Genomic DNA, 19624 nt, shown 5'->3' with positions numbered 1-19624 from the left:
ACCACTCCACAGCCAGCCTGCCTGCCTGCCTCCACCACTACAGCCAGCCTGCCTGCCTGCCTCCACCACTACAGCCAGCCTGCCTGCCTCCAACACTACAGCCTGCCTGCCTGCCTGCCACACTACAGCCAGCCTGCCTGCCCTGCCTCCACCACTACAGCCAGCCTGCCTGCCTCCACCACTACAGCCAGCCTGTCTGCCTCCACCACTACAGCCAGCCTGCTGCTCCACCACTACAGCCAGCCTGCCTCCCAGCCTCCTGCAGCCTGCCTGCCTGCACCACTACAGCCAGCCTGCCTGCCTCCACCACTACAGCCTGCCTGCCTGCCTGCCTGCACCACTACAGCCTGCCTGCACTCCTGCCTCCACCACTACAGCCAGCCTGCCTGCCTCCACCACCAGCTACAGCTGCCTCCACAGCCTGCCTCCACCACTACAGCCTGCCTGCCTGCCTCCACCACTACAGCCAGCCTGCCTGCCTGCCTCCACCACTACAGCCTGCCTGCCTGCCTCCAGCCTGCCTGCCTGCCTCCACCACTACAGCCAGCCTGCCTGCCTGCCTCCACCACTACAGCCAGCCTGCCTGCCTGCCTCCACCACTACAGCCAGCCTGCCTGCCTGCCTCCACCACTACAGCCAGCCAGCCTGCCTGCTGCCTCCACCACTACAGCCAGCCTGTCCTGCCTCCACCACTAGCCAGCCTGCCTCCAACACTACAGCCAGCCTGTCTGCCTCCACCACTACAGCCAGCCTGCCTGCTGCCTCCACCACTACAGCCAGCCTGTCTGCCTCCACCACTACAGCCAGCCTGCCTGCTGCCTCCACCACTACAGCCAGCCTGCCTGCCTCCACCACTACAGCCAGCCTGCCTGCCTCCACCACTACAGCCTGCCTGCCTGCCTCCACCACTACAGCCAGCCTGCCTGCCTCCACCACTACAGCCAGCCTGCCTGCCTCCACCACTACAGCCAGCCTGCCTGCCTCCACCACTACAGCCTGCCTGCCTGCCTCCACCACTACAGCCTGCCTGCCTGCCTCCACCACTACAGCCAGCCTGCCTGCCTGCCTCCACCACTACAGCCAGCCTGCCTGCCTCCACCACTACAGCCTGCCTGCCTGCCTCCACCACTACAGCCTGCCTGCCTGCCTCCACCACTACAGCCTGCCTGCCTGCCTCCACCACTACAGCCAGCCTGCCTGCCTGCCTCCACCACTACAGCCAGCCTGCCTGCCTGCCTCCACCACTACAGCCAGCCTGCCTCCACCACTACAGCCTGCCTGCCTGCCTCCACCACTACAGCCTGCCTGCCTGCCTCCACCACTACAGCCTGCCTGCCTGCCTCCAACACAGGTGGTGGTAATGGTAGTGGTGGTAATGGTAATGGTAATGGTAGTAGTAGTAGTAGTAGTGGTGGTAGTAGTGTTGGTGGTGGTGATAGTAAAGGTGGTGGTAATGGAAGTAGTAATGGTGGTAATGGTAGTGGTGGTAATGGAAGTAGTGATGGTAGTAATGGTAGAAATGGTAGTGGTGGTAATGTTAGTGGTAGTTGTAATGGAAGTAATGGTGGTGGTAATGGTAGTGGTAGTAGTAATGGTAGTAATGGTGGTGGTGATGGCCATGTAGTATTAATGGTAGTAGTGGTGGTGGTAATGGTAGTGGTAATGATAGTGGTGGGAGTGGTAATGATAAAGGTAGAAGTGGTAGTGGTGGTAGTGGTGATAGTGGTGGTAGTGATAGTGGTGGTGGTGGTAGTGGTGGTAGTGGTGATAGTAGTGGTGGTGATGATAGTGATGGTAGTGATGGTAGTGATAGTAGTGGTGGTGGTGATAGTGGTGGTAGTGATAGTGGTAGTGGTGGTATTAGTGGTGGTGGTGGTGGTGATAGTGGTGGTGGTGGTGGTAGTGATGGTAGTGATAGTGATGGTAGTGGTGGTAGTGGTAGTGGTGGTGGTGGTGGTGGTGGTGATAGTGGTGATGGTAGTGGTGATAGTGGTGATGGTAGTGGTGGTGGTGATAGTGGTGATAGTGGTGGTAGTTGTGGTAGTGATAGTGGTGGTAGTGATAGTGGTAGGGGTGGTAGTGGTAGTAGTAGTGGTAATGGTAGTGGCACCCTATTGCCTCTATAGTGTGCAGGGTCAAAAGTAGTATACTACTGTATATAGGGAATAGTGGTAGTGGTGGTAGTGATAGTGGTGGTAGTGGTAGGGGTGGTATTGATAGTGATAGTGGTGGTAGTTGTGGTAGTGGTAGTGGTGGTAGTGATAGTGGTGGTAGTGATAGTGGTGGTAGTGGTAGGGGTGGTATTGATAGTGATAGTGGTGGTAGTTGTGGTAGTGGTAGTGGTGGTAGTGATAGTGGTAGGGGTGGTAGTGATAGTTGTGGTAGTGGTAGGGGTGGTATTGATAGTGATAGTGGTGGTAGGGGTGGTAGTGATAGTGGTGATAGTGGTAGGGGTGGTAGTGATAGTGGTAGGGGTGGTAGTGGTAGGGGTGGTAGTGATAGTGGTAGGGGTGGTAGTGATAGTGGTGGTGGTGATAGTGGTGATACTGGTAGTGGTTATGGTGGTAATGGTAGTGGTTCCCTATTGCCTATATAGTGCACAGGGTCAAAAGTAGTGCACTACTGTATATAGGGAATAGGGTGCCACTTGAGATAAAGCCAGTGTGCGGGTCAGAAACATCCATTCCTCCAGTTAGTTTGATTCCAGTTCCTAATGAACTATTAACCACCATCATCTCTGCACAATGCAGAAAGAGCGACTGGAACGGATAACCAGATGTAATTCATTATGATTAAATGCAGCTCACTGAAGTAGTTTTTATCCATATGATGTCTATCAATGTTAAAATAACCTCTCTCTGTAATAAAAAGACAAGACACGATGAAGAAGAAGAGTAGGAGAAGGTAAGAGTATAAGTTGAGTAGTATCAACGAAAGAGAATGAAGGCGTACTCACATGTAGCCACGGAACCTGGCCAGGTCATTGTTAGGCTTCTCACATTCTATGACGCTGTTGTATTTGGACGGGTCAAAATCACAATCCTGTAGAACAATACACATTTTACTTAGCAATTCTGTCCTTTATTAAAAACAACTAACCTCTTTGATATATGCATGTCTATTCATCAATAAACCGCATCTCTTCTGTAGGTCATTTCATTTTCATTGATTTCTAAAAGGAATCCAAAATGTGTACACTTGAAAACAATCCGGAAAGTCGTCAGAACCAGAGAAAACAGGCCTGTAATTCACAGAGTCCTAGAGAAGGAGTGCTGATCTAGGATCAGGTACTCCCTGTCCATATAATCATATTTATTATGATCCCAGATAAAACTGATCCTGAATCAGCACTCATACTCAGACTGTGAATACAGCCCCTGGTCTCTCAGATGGTAAAGGTTATATAGGGTAGAAGAGGAATCATGACCAAAGCATTCTTATCAAATCAGTGTGAGACCTGAGCAAACAATAAAGCTAGTGTCAGTGTACCGAGAAGCTTGTCAAAATGCAACGCTAGTCTGTGTGGAATGTTGGTTAACATGGACAGCATCATTAGGTTCTAGAATCTTCATGACAAAGGTCAGAGGTCGACTCTATGGTTACGTCTTAAAAGGCCCAGTTTAGTCCAAAATGTGATTTGCCTGTGTCTTATATACAGTATATTTCCACACTAAGGTTGGAGTAATACTGTGAAAATGACAATGCCCTTGTTTAGTGTAAGAGCTGTTTGAAAGGACTACCTGAATTGTCAGCCTGTTTTGGTTGGATGGAGTTTTCGCTTGCCTGGTGACATCACCATGCGGTACATTTTTAATAGACCAATAAGAAAGAGTTGTCAAACTGTGCCAATAACAGCTAGTTTTCATTATTTCCCCTTCCCACTCAGACCACTTCCAGACAGTCCTAGCAACAAAAAAAACTCCTGCTTGAGAAATTGCTCTTTGCTAAGAAGGAAGAAGTGCTCCGTGTAGGGAACAGGGTACCATTTGGGATGTAGTCTCTTCATCACATTGGAGGAGTGAGCTACAGTCAACTCCCAAACAAATAATATTTTAGTTATGGCGAGACAATACAGGTGGATGTGACTTTTTCATACCTTTGTAGGGCTGTAACGGACATGTCATTTTGGATGACGGTAATCGGCCAGCCAAATGACCACGGGCATCGTAATACCCATTCAAATGCTCCGGACTGCATGTAAAATGGGATTGAAACCAAATGAATATAACGGGAATTCCCTTTCAAGTTAATGATGTCATAATGGGTGGACAGGCGGCCATCGTGAGTGTACCGAAGCAGGAAGTCAAATACATGCTGTGATTTGTTGATTCAACTCAACTAACATTACATTGGACGAGCCACATCAGTTTTGTTTTTTTTATCACTTGAATGAACATTCTACATTACCATGGAAATGATTGCATCACAATACCAGGCAGCCATTGAGCGTGTACCCATGAGTTTACCAGGCAAATTTCCAGGGTGAGAGGTTACAACTTTCAAGCCCATTCTATTCATTCTATTTCTGTGTGTGTTGCGGCTACTGCTGCATTGTGGGGCACATTGCCTATGCCGTGGAAGACGTGTTTGCTTGTTTCAGCAAGGAGAAACAAAGTTCCATCAAGGTGTTAAAATCCATTCCAATATACTTTGTCACATGCTTAGTAAACAACAGGTGTAGAGTAACAATGACATGGTACTGACGGGCCCTTCTCAACACTGCAGAGAGAAATAATATAGAAAAATAATAATAAACAAGTATAACTCGTACCAGGTAATAACATGGTTATATACAGGGAGTAACAGGTAATAACATGGTTATATACAGGGAGTAACATGGTTATATACAGGGAGTAACATGGTTATATACAGGGAGTAACATGGTTATATACAGGACGTACCAGGTAATAACATGGTTATATACAGGGGGTAACATGGTTATATACAGGGAGTAACATGGTTATATACAGGGAGTAACATGGTTATATACAGGGAGTAACATGGTTATATACAGGGCGTACCAGGTAATAACATGGTTATATACAGGGAGTAACAGGTAATAACATGGTTATATACAGGACGTACCAGGTAATAACATGGTTATATACAGGACGTACCAGGTAATAACATGGTTATATACAGGACGTACCAGGTAATAACATGCTTGGTAAACAACAGGTGTAGAGTAACAATGACATGGTACTGACGGGCCCTTCTCAACACTGCAGAGAGAAATAATATAGAAAAGTAATAATAAACAAGTATAACTCGTACCAGGTAATAACATGGTTATATACAGGAAGTAACATGGTTATATACAGGGAGTAACATGGTTATATACAGGGAGTAACATGGTTATATACAGGACGTACCAGGTAATAACATGGTTATATACAGGACGTACCAGGTAATAACATGGTTATATACAGGACGTACCAGGTAATAACATGGCTCCATACAGGGAGTAACAGGTAATATCATGGTTATATACAGGGAGGTAATAACATGGTTATATACAGGGAGGTAATAACATGGTTATATACAGGGAGGTAATAACATGGTTATATACAGGAAGTACCAGGTAATAACATGGTTATATACAGGACGTACCAGGTAATAACATGCTTGGTAAACAACAGGTGTAGAGTAACAATGACATGGTACTGACGGGTCCTTCTCAACACTGCAGAGAGAAATAATATAGAAAAGTAATAATAAACAAGTATAACTCGTACCAGGTAATAACATGGTTATATACAGGAAGTAACATGGTTATATACAGGGAGTAACAGGTAATAACATGGTTATATACAGGGAGTAACATGGTTATATACAGGGAGTACCAGGTAATAACATGGTTATATACAGGAAGTACCAGGTAATATCATGGTTATATACAGGAAGTACCAGGTAATAACATGGCTCCATACAGGGAGTAACAGGTAATAACATGGTTATATACAGGAAGTACCAGGTAATAACATGGTTATATACAGGAAGTACCAGGTAATAACATGGTTATATACAGGGAGGTAATAACATGGCTCTATACAGGAAGTACCAGGTAATAACATGGTTATATACAGGACGTACCAGGTAATAACATGCTTGGTAAACAACAGGTGTGAGTAACAATGACATGGTACTGACGGGCCCTTCTCAACACTGCAGAGAGAAATAATATAGAAAAGTAATAATAAACAAGTATAACTCGTACCAGGTAATAACATGGTTATATACAGGGAGTAACATGGTTATATACAGGGAGTAACATGGTTATATACAGGGAGTAACAGGTAATAACATGGTTATATACAGGGAGTAACATGGTTATATACAGGGAGTAACATGGTTATATACAGGGAGTACCAGGTAATAACATGGTTATATACAGGGAGTACCAGGTAATAACATGGTTATATACAGGGAGTACCAGGTAATAACATGGTTATATACAGGGAGTACCAGGTAATAACATGGTTATATACAGGGAGTACCAGGTAATAACATGGTTATATACAGGGAGTACCAGGTAATAACATGGTTATATACAGGGAGTACCAGGTAATAACATGGTTATATACAGGGAGTAACAGGTAATAACATGGTTGTATGCAGGGAGTAACATGGTTATATACAGGGAGTAACATGGTTATATACAGGGAGTACCAGGTAATAACATGGTTATATACAGGACGTACCAGGTAATAACATGGTTATATACAGGACGTACCAGGTAATAACATGCTTGGTAAACAACAGGTGTAGAGTAACAATGACATGGTACTGACGGGCCCTTCTCAACACTGCAGAGAGAAATAATATAGAAAAGTAATAATAAACAAGTATAACTCGTACCAGGTAATAACATGGTTATATACAGGGAGTAACATGGTTATATACAGGACGTACCAGGTAATAACATGGTTATATACAGGGAGGTAATAACATGGTTATATACAGGGAGGTAATAACATGGTTATATACAGGACGTACCAGGTAATAACATGGTTATATACAGGGAGTAACATGGTTATATACAGGGAGTACCAGGTAATAACATGGTTATATACAGGACGTACCAGGTAATAACATGCTTAGTAAACAACAGGTGTAGAGTAACAATGACATGGTACTGACGGGCCCTTCTCAACACTGCAGAGAGAAATAATATAGAAAAGTAATAATAAACAAGTATAACTCGTACCAGGTAATAACATGGTTATATACAGGGAGTAACAGGTAATAACATGGTTATATACAGGGAGTAACATGGTTATATACAGGGAGTAACAGGTAATAACATGGTTATATACAGGGAGTAACATGGTTATATACAGGACGTACCAGGTAATAACATGGTTATATACAGGGGGTAACATGGTTATATACAGGGAGTAACATGGTTATATACAGGGCGTACCAGGTAATAACATGGTTATATACAGGGAGTAACAGGTAATAACATGGTTATATACAGGAAGTAACAGGTAATAACATGGTTATATACAGGGAGTAACATGGTTATATACAGGGAGTACCAGGTAATAACATGGTTATATACAGGAAGTACCAGGTAATATCATGGTTATATACAGGAAGTACCAGGTAATAACATGGTTATATACAGGAAGTACCAGGTAATAACATGGTTATATACAGGAAGTACCAGGTAATAACATGGTTATATACAGGGAGGTAATAACATGGCTCTATACAGGAAGTACCAGGTAATAACATGGCTATATACAGGGAGTACCAGGTAATAACATGGCTATATACAGGAAGTACCATGTAATAACATGGCTATATACAGGAAGTACCAGGTAATAACATGGCTATATACCCAGAGTAACAGTTAATAACATGGCTATATACCCAGAGTAACAGTTAATAACATGGCTATATACACAGAGTACCAGTTAATAACATGGTGATATACACGGTACCGAATCGATGTGAAGGGGTATGAGGTAGATATGTACATATACTGTAACTAGGAATTAAGTGACTAAGCAACATGATAGATAATACACAGTAGCATGTGATGAGTCAACAGGATAGATAATACACAGCACCAGCAGCATGTGATGAGTCAACAGGATAGATAATACACAGCACCAGCAGCGTGTGATGAGTCAACAGGATAGATAATACACAGCAGTAGCAGCGTATGTGATGAGTCAACGGGATAGATAATACACAGCAGTTGCAGCAGTATGTGATGAGTCAACAGGATAGATAATACACAGCACCAGCAGCATGTGATGAGTCAACAGGATAGATAATACACAGCACCAGCAGCGTGTGATGAGTCAACAGGATAGATAATACACAGCAGTAGCAGCGTATGTGATGAGTCAACAGGATAGATAATACACAGCACCAGCAGCGTGTGATGAGTCAACAGGATAGATAATACACAGCAGTAGCAGCGTATGTGATGAGTCAACAGGATAGATAATACACAGCACCAGCAGCGTGTGATGAGTCAACAGGATAGATAATACACAGCAGTAGCAGCGTGTGATGAGTCAACAGGATAGATAATACACAGCAGTAGCAGCGTATGTGATGAGTCAACGGGATAGATAATACACAGCAGTTGCAGCAGCATGTGATGAGTCAACAGGATAGATAATACAGTAGCATGTGATGAGTCAACAGGATAGATAATACACAGCAGTAGCAGCGTATGTGATGAGTCAACAGGATAGATAATACACAGTAGCAGCAGCGTGTGATGAGTCAACAGGATAGATAATACACAGCAGTTGCAGCAGCATGTGATGAGTCAACAGGATAGATAATACAGTAGCATGTGATGAGTCAACAGGATAGATAATACACAGCAGTAGCAGCGTATGTGATGAGTCAACAGGATAGATAATAAACAGTAACAACAGCATGTGATGAACTTTTTTGAGTTTGTGTTTGCAGGAAGCAAATTTCTGCTTGAAAAAGCTAGCCTTGGCTTTTCTAACTGCCTGTGTATATTGATTTCTAGCTTCCCTGAAAAGTTGCATATCACGGGGGCTGTTCGATGCTAATGTAGAACGCCAAAGGATGTTTTTGTGTTGGTTAAGGGCACTCAGGTCTGGAGAGAACCAAGGGCTATATCTGTTCCTGGTTCTACATTTCTTGAATAGGGCATGCTTATTTAAGATGGTTAGGAAGGCATTGTTTTTAAATAACCAGGCATCCTCTACTGACGGGATGAGGTCAATATCCTTCCATAATACCCCGGCCAGGTCGATTAGACAGGCCTGCTTGCTGAAGTGTTTCAGGGAGCGTTTGACAGTGATGAGTGGAGGTCGTTTGACCGCTGACCCATTACGGAAGCTGGCAATGATCGCTGAGATCCTGGGTGAAGACAGCAGAGGTGTATTTGGAGGGCATGTTGGTTAGGATGAGATCTATGAGGGTGCCTGTGTTTAATGATTTGGGGTTGTACCTGGTAGGTTCATTGATAATTTGTGTGAGATTGAGGGCATCAAGCTTAGATTGTAGGATGGCCGGGGTGTTAAGCATGTCCCAGTTTAGGTCACCTAACAGTACGAGCTCTGAAGATAGATGGGGGGCAATCAATTCACATATCAGGTGTCCAGGGCACAGCTGGGGGCTGAAGGTGGTCTATAGAAAGCGGCAATGGTGAGAGACTTGTTTCTGGAAAGGTGGATTTTTAAAAGTACAAGCTCAAGTTGTTTGGGCACAGACCTGGATAGTAAGACAGAACTCTGCAGGCTAACTCCGCACCCTTTGGCAGTTCTATCTTGTCGGAAAATGTTATAGTTAGGGATGGACATTTCAGGGTTTTTGGTGGTCTTCCTAAACCAGGATTCAGACATGGCTAAGACATCCGGGTTGGCAAAGTGTGCTAAGGCAGTGAATAAAACAAACTTAGGGAGGAGGCTTCTAATGTTAACATGCATGAAACCAAGGCTTTTACGGTTACAGAAGTCAACAAATGAGAGCGCCTGGGGAATGGGAGTGGAGCTAGGCACTGCAGGGCCAGATTCACCTCTACATCACCAGAGGAGGAGTAGGATGAGGGTACGGCTAAAGGCTATAAGAACAGGTTCTTACAAGTCCTGAATTACGTCCACAGCATAGATCCAGGATTCCCTTCCTGGTGAAACAGTTCGACACGTTTCTTATCCCACTTTCTACTCTGAAAGGCACATTGTCAATAATCTATAGTCAAATTTGATCTCATTAAACAATATTAATATCTGATGAACTATGGGAAGGGGCACTCAAAAGGGTATAGAGCTCTTCTATATACGCGTTTGACACGGTCTCATTCAATGCAAAATTTACAAGGATGTGAACCCTAATTGTGTACAATGTAATCCTGCTAATCACGTACACATGTTTTGGTGTTGCCCATCTCTTGTTGGTTTCTGGAAAGACATCTTTAACACACTCAGAATTAAGCGGCACACAGATCGAGCCAGACCCTTTGATTGCACTATTTGGGGTTTCCTTACCCACAATACAACTGACCAAAATGAACAAGGATGTAACTGCCTTTGTCACTATGATAGCGAGACGATTCATTTGACTTAGATGGGAATTCTCTATATCTTATCATGCTCTTTGGATTAAATCCGTTTTGAATTTCATAGTTGGAAAAAATTCAACACACTCAATGGGTCTGAAGACAAATTCTATGCAATGTGGGCTCCCTTCTTTTCTAATGTTAAATGGCTACATTTCCCTGCAGTTCCAGAGTGATGTACAGTATATGTATATATTGGTGATGTAAGAGGCCTGGTATGTGTATAAATCAAATCAAATTTTATTGGTCACATACACATGGTCAGCAGATGTTAATGCGAGTATAGTGAAATGCTTGTGCTTCTAGTTCCAACCATGCAGTAAAATCTAACAAGTAATCTAACTATTTCCCAACAACTACCTAATACACACAAGTGTAAAGGAATGAATAAGATTATGTACATATAAATATATGGATGAACGATGGCCGAACGGCATAGGCAAGATGCAGTAGATGGTATAGAGTACAGTATATACATATGAGATGAGTAATGTAAGGTATGTAAACATTATATAAAGTGGCATTGTTTGAAGTGATACATTTATTAGAGCCCATTTTTAATTATTAAAGTGGCTAGAGATTTGAGTCAGTATGTAGGCAGCAGGCACTCAATGTTAGTGATGGCTGTTTAACAGTCTGATGGCCTTTAGATTGAAAAACAGCCCATTTTTAATTATTAATGTGGCTAGAGATTTGAGTCAGTATGTTGGCAGCAGGCACTCAATGTTAGTGATGGCTGTTTAACAGTCTGATGGCCTTGAGATTGAAAAACAGCTTCTGTCTCTCGGTTCCTGCTTTGATGCACCTGTACTGACCTCGCCTTCTGGATGATAGCGGTGTGAACAGTCAGTGGCTCGGGTGGTTGTTGTCCTTGATTATCTTTTTGGCCTTCCTGTGACATCGGGTGGTGTACAGTGCCTTGCAAAAGTATTCGGCCCCCTTGAACTTTGCGACCTTTTGCCACATTTCAGGCTTCAAACATAAAGATATAAAACTGTATTTTTTTGTGAAGAATCAACAACAAGTGGGACACAATCATGAAGTGGAACGACATTTATTGGATATTTCAAACTTTTTTAACAAATCAAAAACTGAAAAATTGGGCGTGCAAAATTATTCAGCCCCCTTAAGTTAATACTTTGTAGCGCCACCTTTTGCTGCGATTACAGCTGTAAGTCGCTTGGGGTATGTCTCTATCAGTTTTGCACATCGAGAGACTGACATTTTTTCCCATTCCTCCTTGCAAAACAGCTCGAACTCAGTGAGGTTGGATGGAGAGCATTTGTGAACAGCAGTTTTCAGTTCTTTCCACAGATTCTCGATTGGATTCAGGTCTGGACTTTGACTTGGCCATTCTAACACCTGGATATGTTTATTTTTGAACCATTCCATTGTAGATTTTGCTTTATGTTTTGGATCATTGTCTTGTTGGAAGACAAATCTCCGTCCCAGTCTCAGGTCTTTTGCAGACTCGATCTGGTTTTCTTCCAAAATGGTCCTGTATTTGGCTCCATCCATCTTCCCATCAATTTTAACCATCTTCCCTGTCCCTGCTGAAGAAAAGCAGGCCCAAGCCATGATGCTGCCACCACCATGTTTGACAGTGGGGATGGTGTGTTCAGGGTGATGAGCTGTGTTGCTTTCACACCAAACATAACGTTTTGCATTGTTGCCAAAAAGTTCAATTTTGGTTTCATTTGGTCAGAGCACCTTCTTCCACATGTTTGGTGTGTCTCCCAGGTGGCTTGTGGCAAACTTTAAACAACACTTTTTATGGATATCTTTAAGAAATGGCTTTCTTCTTGCCACTCTTCCATAAAGGCCAGATTTGTGCAATATACGACTGATTGTTGTCCTACGGACAGAGTCTCCCACCTCAGCTGTAGATCTCTGCAGTTCATCCAGAGTGATCATGGGCCTCTTGGCTGCATCTCTGATCAGTCTTCTCCTTGTATGAGCTGAAAGTTTAGAGGGACGGCCAGGTCTTGGTAGATTTGCAGTGGTCTGATACTCCTTCCATTTCAATATTATCGCTTGCACAGTGCTCCTTGGGATGTTTAAAGCTTGGGAAATCTTTTTGTATCCAAATCCGGCTTTAAACTTCTTCACAACAGTATCTCGGACCTGCCTGGTGTGTTCCTTGTTCTTCATGATGCTGTCTGCGCTTTTAACGGACCTCAGACTATCACAGTGCAGGTGCATTTATACGGAGACTTGATTACACACAGGTGGATTGTATTTATCATCATTAGTCATTTAGGTCAACATTGGATCATTCAGAGATCCTCACTGAACTTCTGGAGAGAGTTTGCTGCACTGAAAGTAAAGGGGCTGAATAATTTTGCACGCCCAATTTTTCAGTTTTTGATTTGTTAAAAAAGTTTGAAATATCCAATAAATGTCGTTCCACTTCATGATTGTGTCCCACTTGTTGTTGATTCTTCACAAAAAAATATAAAACTGTATCTTTATGTTTGAAGCCTGAAATGTGGCAAAAGGTCGCAAAGTTCAAGGGGGCCGAATACTTTCGCAAGGCACTGTAGGTGTCCTGGAGGGCAGGTAGTTTGCCCCCCAGTGATGCGTTGTGCAGACCTCTGTCACGTTCTGACCATCGTTCGTATGTGTTTTCCTTGTTTTAGTGTTGGTCAGGACGTGAGCTGGGTGGGCATTCTATGTTGTGTGTCTGGTTTGTCTATTTCTATGTTTGGCCTGATATGGTTCTCAATCAGAGGCAGGTGTTAGTCAGTGTCTCTGATTGGGAACCCTATTTAGGTAGCCTGTTTTGTGTTGGGTTTTGTGGGTGATTGTTCCTGTCTCTGTGTTAGTTTGCACCAGTTTAGGCTGTTTCGGTTTTCACGTACGTTTCTTGTTTTTGTATTGATCGTGTTTATTCGTCTATTAAACATGTATCAAATTAACCACGCTGCATTTTGGTCCGACTCTCCTTCGACGGAAGAAAACCGTTACAACCTCACTACTACCCTCTGGAGAGCCTTACGGTTGTGGGAAGAGCAGTTGCCGTACCAGGCGGTGATACAGCCTGACAGGATGCTCTCAATTGTGCACCTGTAAAAGTTTGAGTGTTTTTGGTGACAAGACAAATTTCTTCAGCCTCCTGAGGTTAAAGAGGCGCTACTGCGCCTTCTTCACCACGCTGTCTGTGTGGGTGGACCAATTCAGTTTGTCTGTAATGTGTACGTCGAGGAACTTAAAACTTTCCACCTTCTCCACTACTGACGCACCGATGTGGATAGGGGGGTGCTCAGATTGGTCGGACCAGCGTTGAACAGACCTGAGCACAGGCGTTTCCTGTTTTAGTTTCTGTCTATAGGCTGGGAGCAATAAAATGGAGTCGTGGTCTGATTTGCCGAAAAGGAGGGCGAGGGAGGGCTTTGTAGGCGTCGTGGAAGTTAGAGTAACAATGATCCAGGATTTTGCCAGCCCGGGTCACGCATTCGATATGCTGTTAAATGATGAAGTCTTGTTTTCAGATTAGCCTTGTTAAAATCCCCAGCTACAATAAATGCAGCCTCAGGATATGTGGTTTCCAGTTTACATAGAGTCCAATGAAGGTCTTTCAGGGCCGTCGAGGTGTGTGCTTGGGGGATGTACAGAACTGATTATAATCGAAGAGAATTCTCTTGGTAGATAATGCCGTCGGCATTTGATTGTAAGGAATTCTAGGTCAGGTGAACAAAAGGACTTGAGTTCCTGTATGTTGTTATGATCACACCACGACACGTTAAACATAAGGCATACACCCCCGCCCATCTTCTTACCAGAGAGATGCTTGTTTGTGTCGGTGCGATGCGTGAAGAAACCAGGTGGCTGTACCGACTCTGATAACGTATCCCGAGTGAGCCATGTTCCCGTGAAACAGAGAATGTTACAATTTCTGATGTCTCTCTGAAAGGCAACCCTTGCTCGGATTTCATCTACCTTGTTGTCAAGAGACTGGACATTGGCGGGTAGGATGCTTGGGAGCGGTGAGCAATGTGCCCGTCTACGGAGCCTGACCAGAAGACCGCTCCGTCTGCCCCTTCTGCGGCGCCGTTGTTTTGGGTCGCCTACTGGGATCAGATCTATTGTCCTGTATGGTGGACCAAACAGAGGATCCGCTTCGGGAAAGTCGTATTCCTGGTCGTAATGTTGGAAAGTTGACGTTGCTCTTATATCCAATAGTTCCTCCCGGCTGTATGTATTAAGACTTAAGATTTCCTTGGGTAATAACAGTGTAATAAATACATAAAAAAATATATACATAATTTCCTAAGAATGCGAAGCAAGGCGGACATCTCTGTCGGCGCCTATCCTTGCGGTATAGACGACACCTCGGATGTTAAGGACTGTATTATCTGTGCTTGTCAACAACTGTATTGAGAAAAAAAAATTGTATTTCTATTTTTTATGTCTCACTCTGTTTTGCTGTATTGTTGTCTTTGATGTGTTGTTTTATATTACTACCAAATGACTTACAAGTGCAATTATTTTGTAAATGCTGGTGTTGAAAATTCAATAAACAAAGTAAAAAATATATTTTTTAAATAGTTAAGAAAAATCAACAAAAACATGCCAATTTGAAAAATAAGCCGGGAGTTTTTTGAGCCAGAATAAAGATGACTTTCGAGTAGTAAGACGTGTATAAAAGCAACAGATACCATTAATAAGAAGGAGCTAGAAGTGTCTTATATGGTGAGCTACCGAGTGGCTAGGACAGGCAGGCCTCATACTATTGTGGAGGACTTAATTCTCCCTGCAGCCACAGATATAGCTGGGACAATGCTGGGGGAAAAGACCCAAGAAAGTATACAGACAATGACTTCATTAAACAACACTGTTTCACGACGCATCAGTGACAGGAGATGTTTTGAAACAATTACTGCTTCACATACAAGCCAGTGAATTCCATGCGTTAACAGCAGGATGAGTCAACAAACATAGCGGGCCTGGCACAGCTCCTGGTACATGTCCGTTACGTTTACGGGGGGTTAATTAAGGAAGGCATCCTCTTCTGCAAACCACTGGAAACCAGGACAACAGGAGAGGATATTTTTGTTTTGTGTTTTGTGACATCAAATGGACTTTGGTGGTCAAGATGTGTTGGTGTCTGTACTGATGGAGCAAAAGCCATGACAAGGAGACATAGTGGAGTGGTAACGCGCCTGCAAGCAGTTGCTCCCGACACCACTTGGGTGCAATGCAGCATCCACCGAGAGGCTCTTGCTGCCAAGGGAATACCTGACAGCTTGAAAGATGTTTTGGACACTACAGTGAAAATAGTTAACTTTGTTAAAGCAAGGCCCCTGAACTCTTGTGTATTTTCTGCATTATGCAATGATATGGGCAGCGACCATGTAATGCTTTTACAATATACAGAAGTGCGCTGGTTATCAAGGGGCAAAGTATTACTGGCCATAATTTTCACTTGTCTGACCGCTTGTATGATGACGGGTTTCTCACACGACTGGCCAATCTGGGTGATGTTTTTTCTCACCTGAATGATCTGAATCTGGGATTACAGGGACTCTGTAACTAATTTTTTTTTTTATTTTTTTTTTTTTAACTAGACAAGTCAGTTAAGAACAAATTCTTATTTTCAATGACGGCCTAGGAACAGTGGGTTAATTGCCTGTTCAGGGGCAGAACGACAGATTTGTACCTTGTCAGCTCGGGGATTTGAACTTGCAACCTTCCGGTTACTAGCCCAACGCTCTAACCACTAAGCTACCCTACCCCAGGGCGGCAGAACTATATTCAATGTGCGGGACAAACTTGAGGCTATGATTAAGAAGTTGGAGCTCTTCTCTGTCTGCATTAAAACTTGTTAGGACTAGGGTCATTTTTTCAGAATTTCTGCCTGACTGACGTGCCCAAAGTAAACCTCCTGTTGCTCAGGCCCAGAAGCCAGAATATGCATATAATGGGTACCATTGAATAGAAAACACTTTGAAGTTTGTAGAAATGTTACAAAAATGTATGAGACTATAACACAATTGATATGGTAGAAGAGAATCCAAAGAAAAACCAACCAAAAAAAGAATTTTGAGTTTTGGTACAGGGACTCACAGTTGGAAATCAGTCTCTGGGCGCGTGACGAAGAGGACGCACACTTGCTAATTTTACTTTTATATTGAACAAACTTTTTCCGTATGAAATACATTTACATTTTAGAGTACGTGAGGATTGACTAGAAATGTAGTTTGACTGGTCTGCAGTTCTAGGAAGCTGGGGACCACCCATCTGAGGTTGATTGTTAAATGTATAGTCTCACCAGGTCTAGGAAGCTGGGGACCACCCGTCTGAGGTTGATTGTTAAATGTATAGTCTCACCAGGTCTAGGAAGCTGGGGACCACCCGTCTGAGGTTGATTGTTAAATGTATAGTCTCACCAGGTCTAGGAAGCTGCAGACAACCCGTCTCTGTTTGAGGTTGGTCTCTCCATCCAGGGTAGCTGTCTCGATGTGGACCAGGCGGTCCGGGTCGCTGGAACTGAGGAGTAGAACATCTGCAGGCAGGATCTCATTACAGCGCAGTCTAATGAAATCCCCAACACGCGCCTCCTTCCAGAACCGTTCCATGTACTGGTGCTCTGGCCTAGAGGAAGAAGACAGGGGAAAGTTATCCATATGGCCTGTTATTATGAATTGAAAACTGGTCAAGGTGTGGAGAAATTCTGGATACAAATAAGACGAACTTTCAACATTTAAGAATTAAACTATGTTTAAGAGAGAGAGACCAAAACGACTCTTCAGCAAGGTTCATAATAATCAAATCAAACTTTGTCACATGCGCCAAAAACAACAAGTGTTGACTTTACCGTGAAATGCTTACTTACAAGCCCTTAACCAACAGTGTAGTTCAAGAAGAAAATATTTACCAAGTAGACTAAAATAAAAAGTAATAATAAAAAGTAACACAATTAGAAAAACAATAACGAGGCTATATACAGGGGGTACCGGTACAGAGTCAATGTGGAGGCTATATACAGGGGGTACCGGTACAGAGTCAATGTGGAGGCTATATACAGGGGGTACCAGTACAGAGTCAATGTGGAGGCTATATACAGGGGTACCAGTACAGAGTCAATGTGGAGGCTATATACAGGGGTACTGGTACAGAGTCAATGTGGGGGCTATATACAGGGGGCACCGTTACCGAGTCAGTGTGTGGGGGTACAGGCTAGTTGAGGTAATCTGTACATGTCGGTGGGGGTGAAGTGACTCTGCACAGGTAACAAACAAACAGTGAGTAGCAACAGTGTACAAGGCGGGGGGTCAATATAAATTGTCTAATGGCTTGGGGGTAGAAGCTGTTGAGGAGCCTTTTGGTATTAGACTTGGCGCTCCGGTACCGCTTGCCATACGGTAGCAGAGAAAACAGTCTATAACTTGGGAGACTGGAGTCTCTGACAATTTTCTGGGCTTTACTCTGACACCAGCTATTATATAGGTCCTGGTTGGCAGGAAGCTCAGCCCCAGTGATGTTCTGGGCCATTCGCACTACCCTCTGTAGTGCCTTACGGTCAGATGCCGAGCAGTTGCCATACCAGGCGGTGATGCAATCAGTCAGGATGCTCTCGATGGTGCAGCTGTAGAACCTTTTGTGGATCTGGGGGCCTGTGACAAATATTTTCAGTCTCCTGAGGGGGAAAATGTTTTGTTGTGCCCTCTTCACGACTGTCTTGGTGTGTTTGGACCATGATAGGTCGTTGGTGATATGGACACCAAGGAACTTGAAACTCCCGACCCGCTCCACTACAGCCCTGTTGATGTTAATGGGGGGCCTGTTCGGACCACCTTTTCCTGTAGTCCACGATCAGCTCCTTTGTCTTGATCACGTTGAGGGAGAGGTTGTTGTCCTGGCACCACCCGGCCAGGTCTCTGACCTCCTCCCTATAAGCCGTCTCATTATTGTCAGTGATCAGGCCTACCACTGTTGTGTCGTCAGCAAACTTAATGATGGTGTTGGAGTCGTGCTTGGCCATGCAGTCGTGGGTGAACAGGGAGTACAGGAGGGGACAGAGCACTCACCCCTGAGGGGCCCCCGTGTCGAGGATCAGTCATGCAGTCGTGGGTGAACAGGGAGTACAGGAGGGGACAGAGCACTCACCCCTGAGGGGCCCCCGTGTTGAGGATCAGTCATGCAGTCGTGGGTGAACAGGGAGTACAGGAGGGGACAGAGCACTCACCCCTGAGGGCCCCCGTGTTGAGGATCAGTCATGCAGTCGTGGGTGAACAGGGAGTACAGGAGGGGACAGAGCACTCACCCCTGAGGGGCCCCCGTGTTGAGGATCAGTCATGCAGTCGTGGGTGAACAGGGAGTACAGGAGGGGACAGAGCACGCACCCTTGAGGGGCCCCCGTGTTGAGGATCAGTCATGCAGTCGTGGGTGAACAAGGAGTACAGGAGGGGACAGAGCACTCACCCCTGAGGGGGCCCCGTGTTGAGGATCAGTCATGCAGTCATGGGTGAACAATCTACTCCAGAGGGGAGGGCCTAAATAGTCTTCCTTGTCTGGTCGTGAATAGAACAGAATCTCCTACTCGGTCCAATTTCCCAACATCTATTCCTGGTAAAGAAAACAAACTATTACAATCATGCCTTCCGTAGGTATTCACACCCCTTGACTTTTTACACATTTTGTTGTTTTACAAAGAAGGATTATAATGGATTTAATTTATATATATGTATATGGGGTATGAATACTTTTCTAATCAAGATTTAAAAACAAATTTTCCATATACATTACCAGTCAAAAGTTGACACACCTACTCATTCAAGGGTTTTTCATTATTTTTACTATTTTCTACATTGCAGAATAATAATGAAGACATCAAAACTATGAAATAACACATATGGAATAATGTAGTAACCAAAAAAAGTGTTAAATAAAATAATAGTAAATGTATTTTAAATATTTTAGATTCTTCCAAGTAGCCACCCTTTGCCTTGATGACATCTTTGCACACAAGGCACTCAGCTTCATGAGGTAGTCACCTGGAATGCTTTTCCAACAGTCTTGAAGGAGTTCCCACATATGCTGAGCACTTGTTGGCTGCTTTTC

The 19624-nt window shown here is 43.9% G+C and overlaps 1 protein-coding gene across 1 annotated transcript in view; it reads right to left on the bottom strand.

Moving 5' to 3' along the window:
- The window catches only part of atp10a (ATPase phospholipid transporting 10A), a 135711-nt gene that overhangs the window by 91074 nt on the left and 25013 nt on the right, over nt 1-19624 (bottom strand). The window contains exons 2-3 of the mRNA XM_042322815.1: nt 16951-17155; nt 2957-3042 (exon numbers count right to left, since the gene is read on the bottom strand). Of these exons, the coding sequence (XP_042178749.1) occupies nt 2957-3042; nt 16951-17155 (291 nt within the window). The remainder of the gene's footprint in view (nt 1-2956; nt 3043-16950; nt 17156-19624) is intronic.

Source organism: Oncorhynchus tshawytscha, linkage group LG06, assembly GCF_018296145.1.
Source record: "Oncorhynchus tshawytscha isolate Ot180627B linkage group LG06, Otsh_v2.0, whole genome shotgun sequence".
Lineage (NCBI taxonomy): Eukaryota > Metazoa > Chordata > Actinopteri > Salmoniformes > Salmonidae > Oncorhynchus > Oncorhynchus tshawytscha.
The sequence above is the reverse complement of the archived record's forward strand: the minus strand, read 5'-3'. Positions and strand labels throughout refer to the sequence as shown.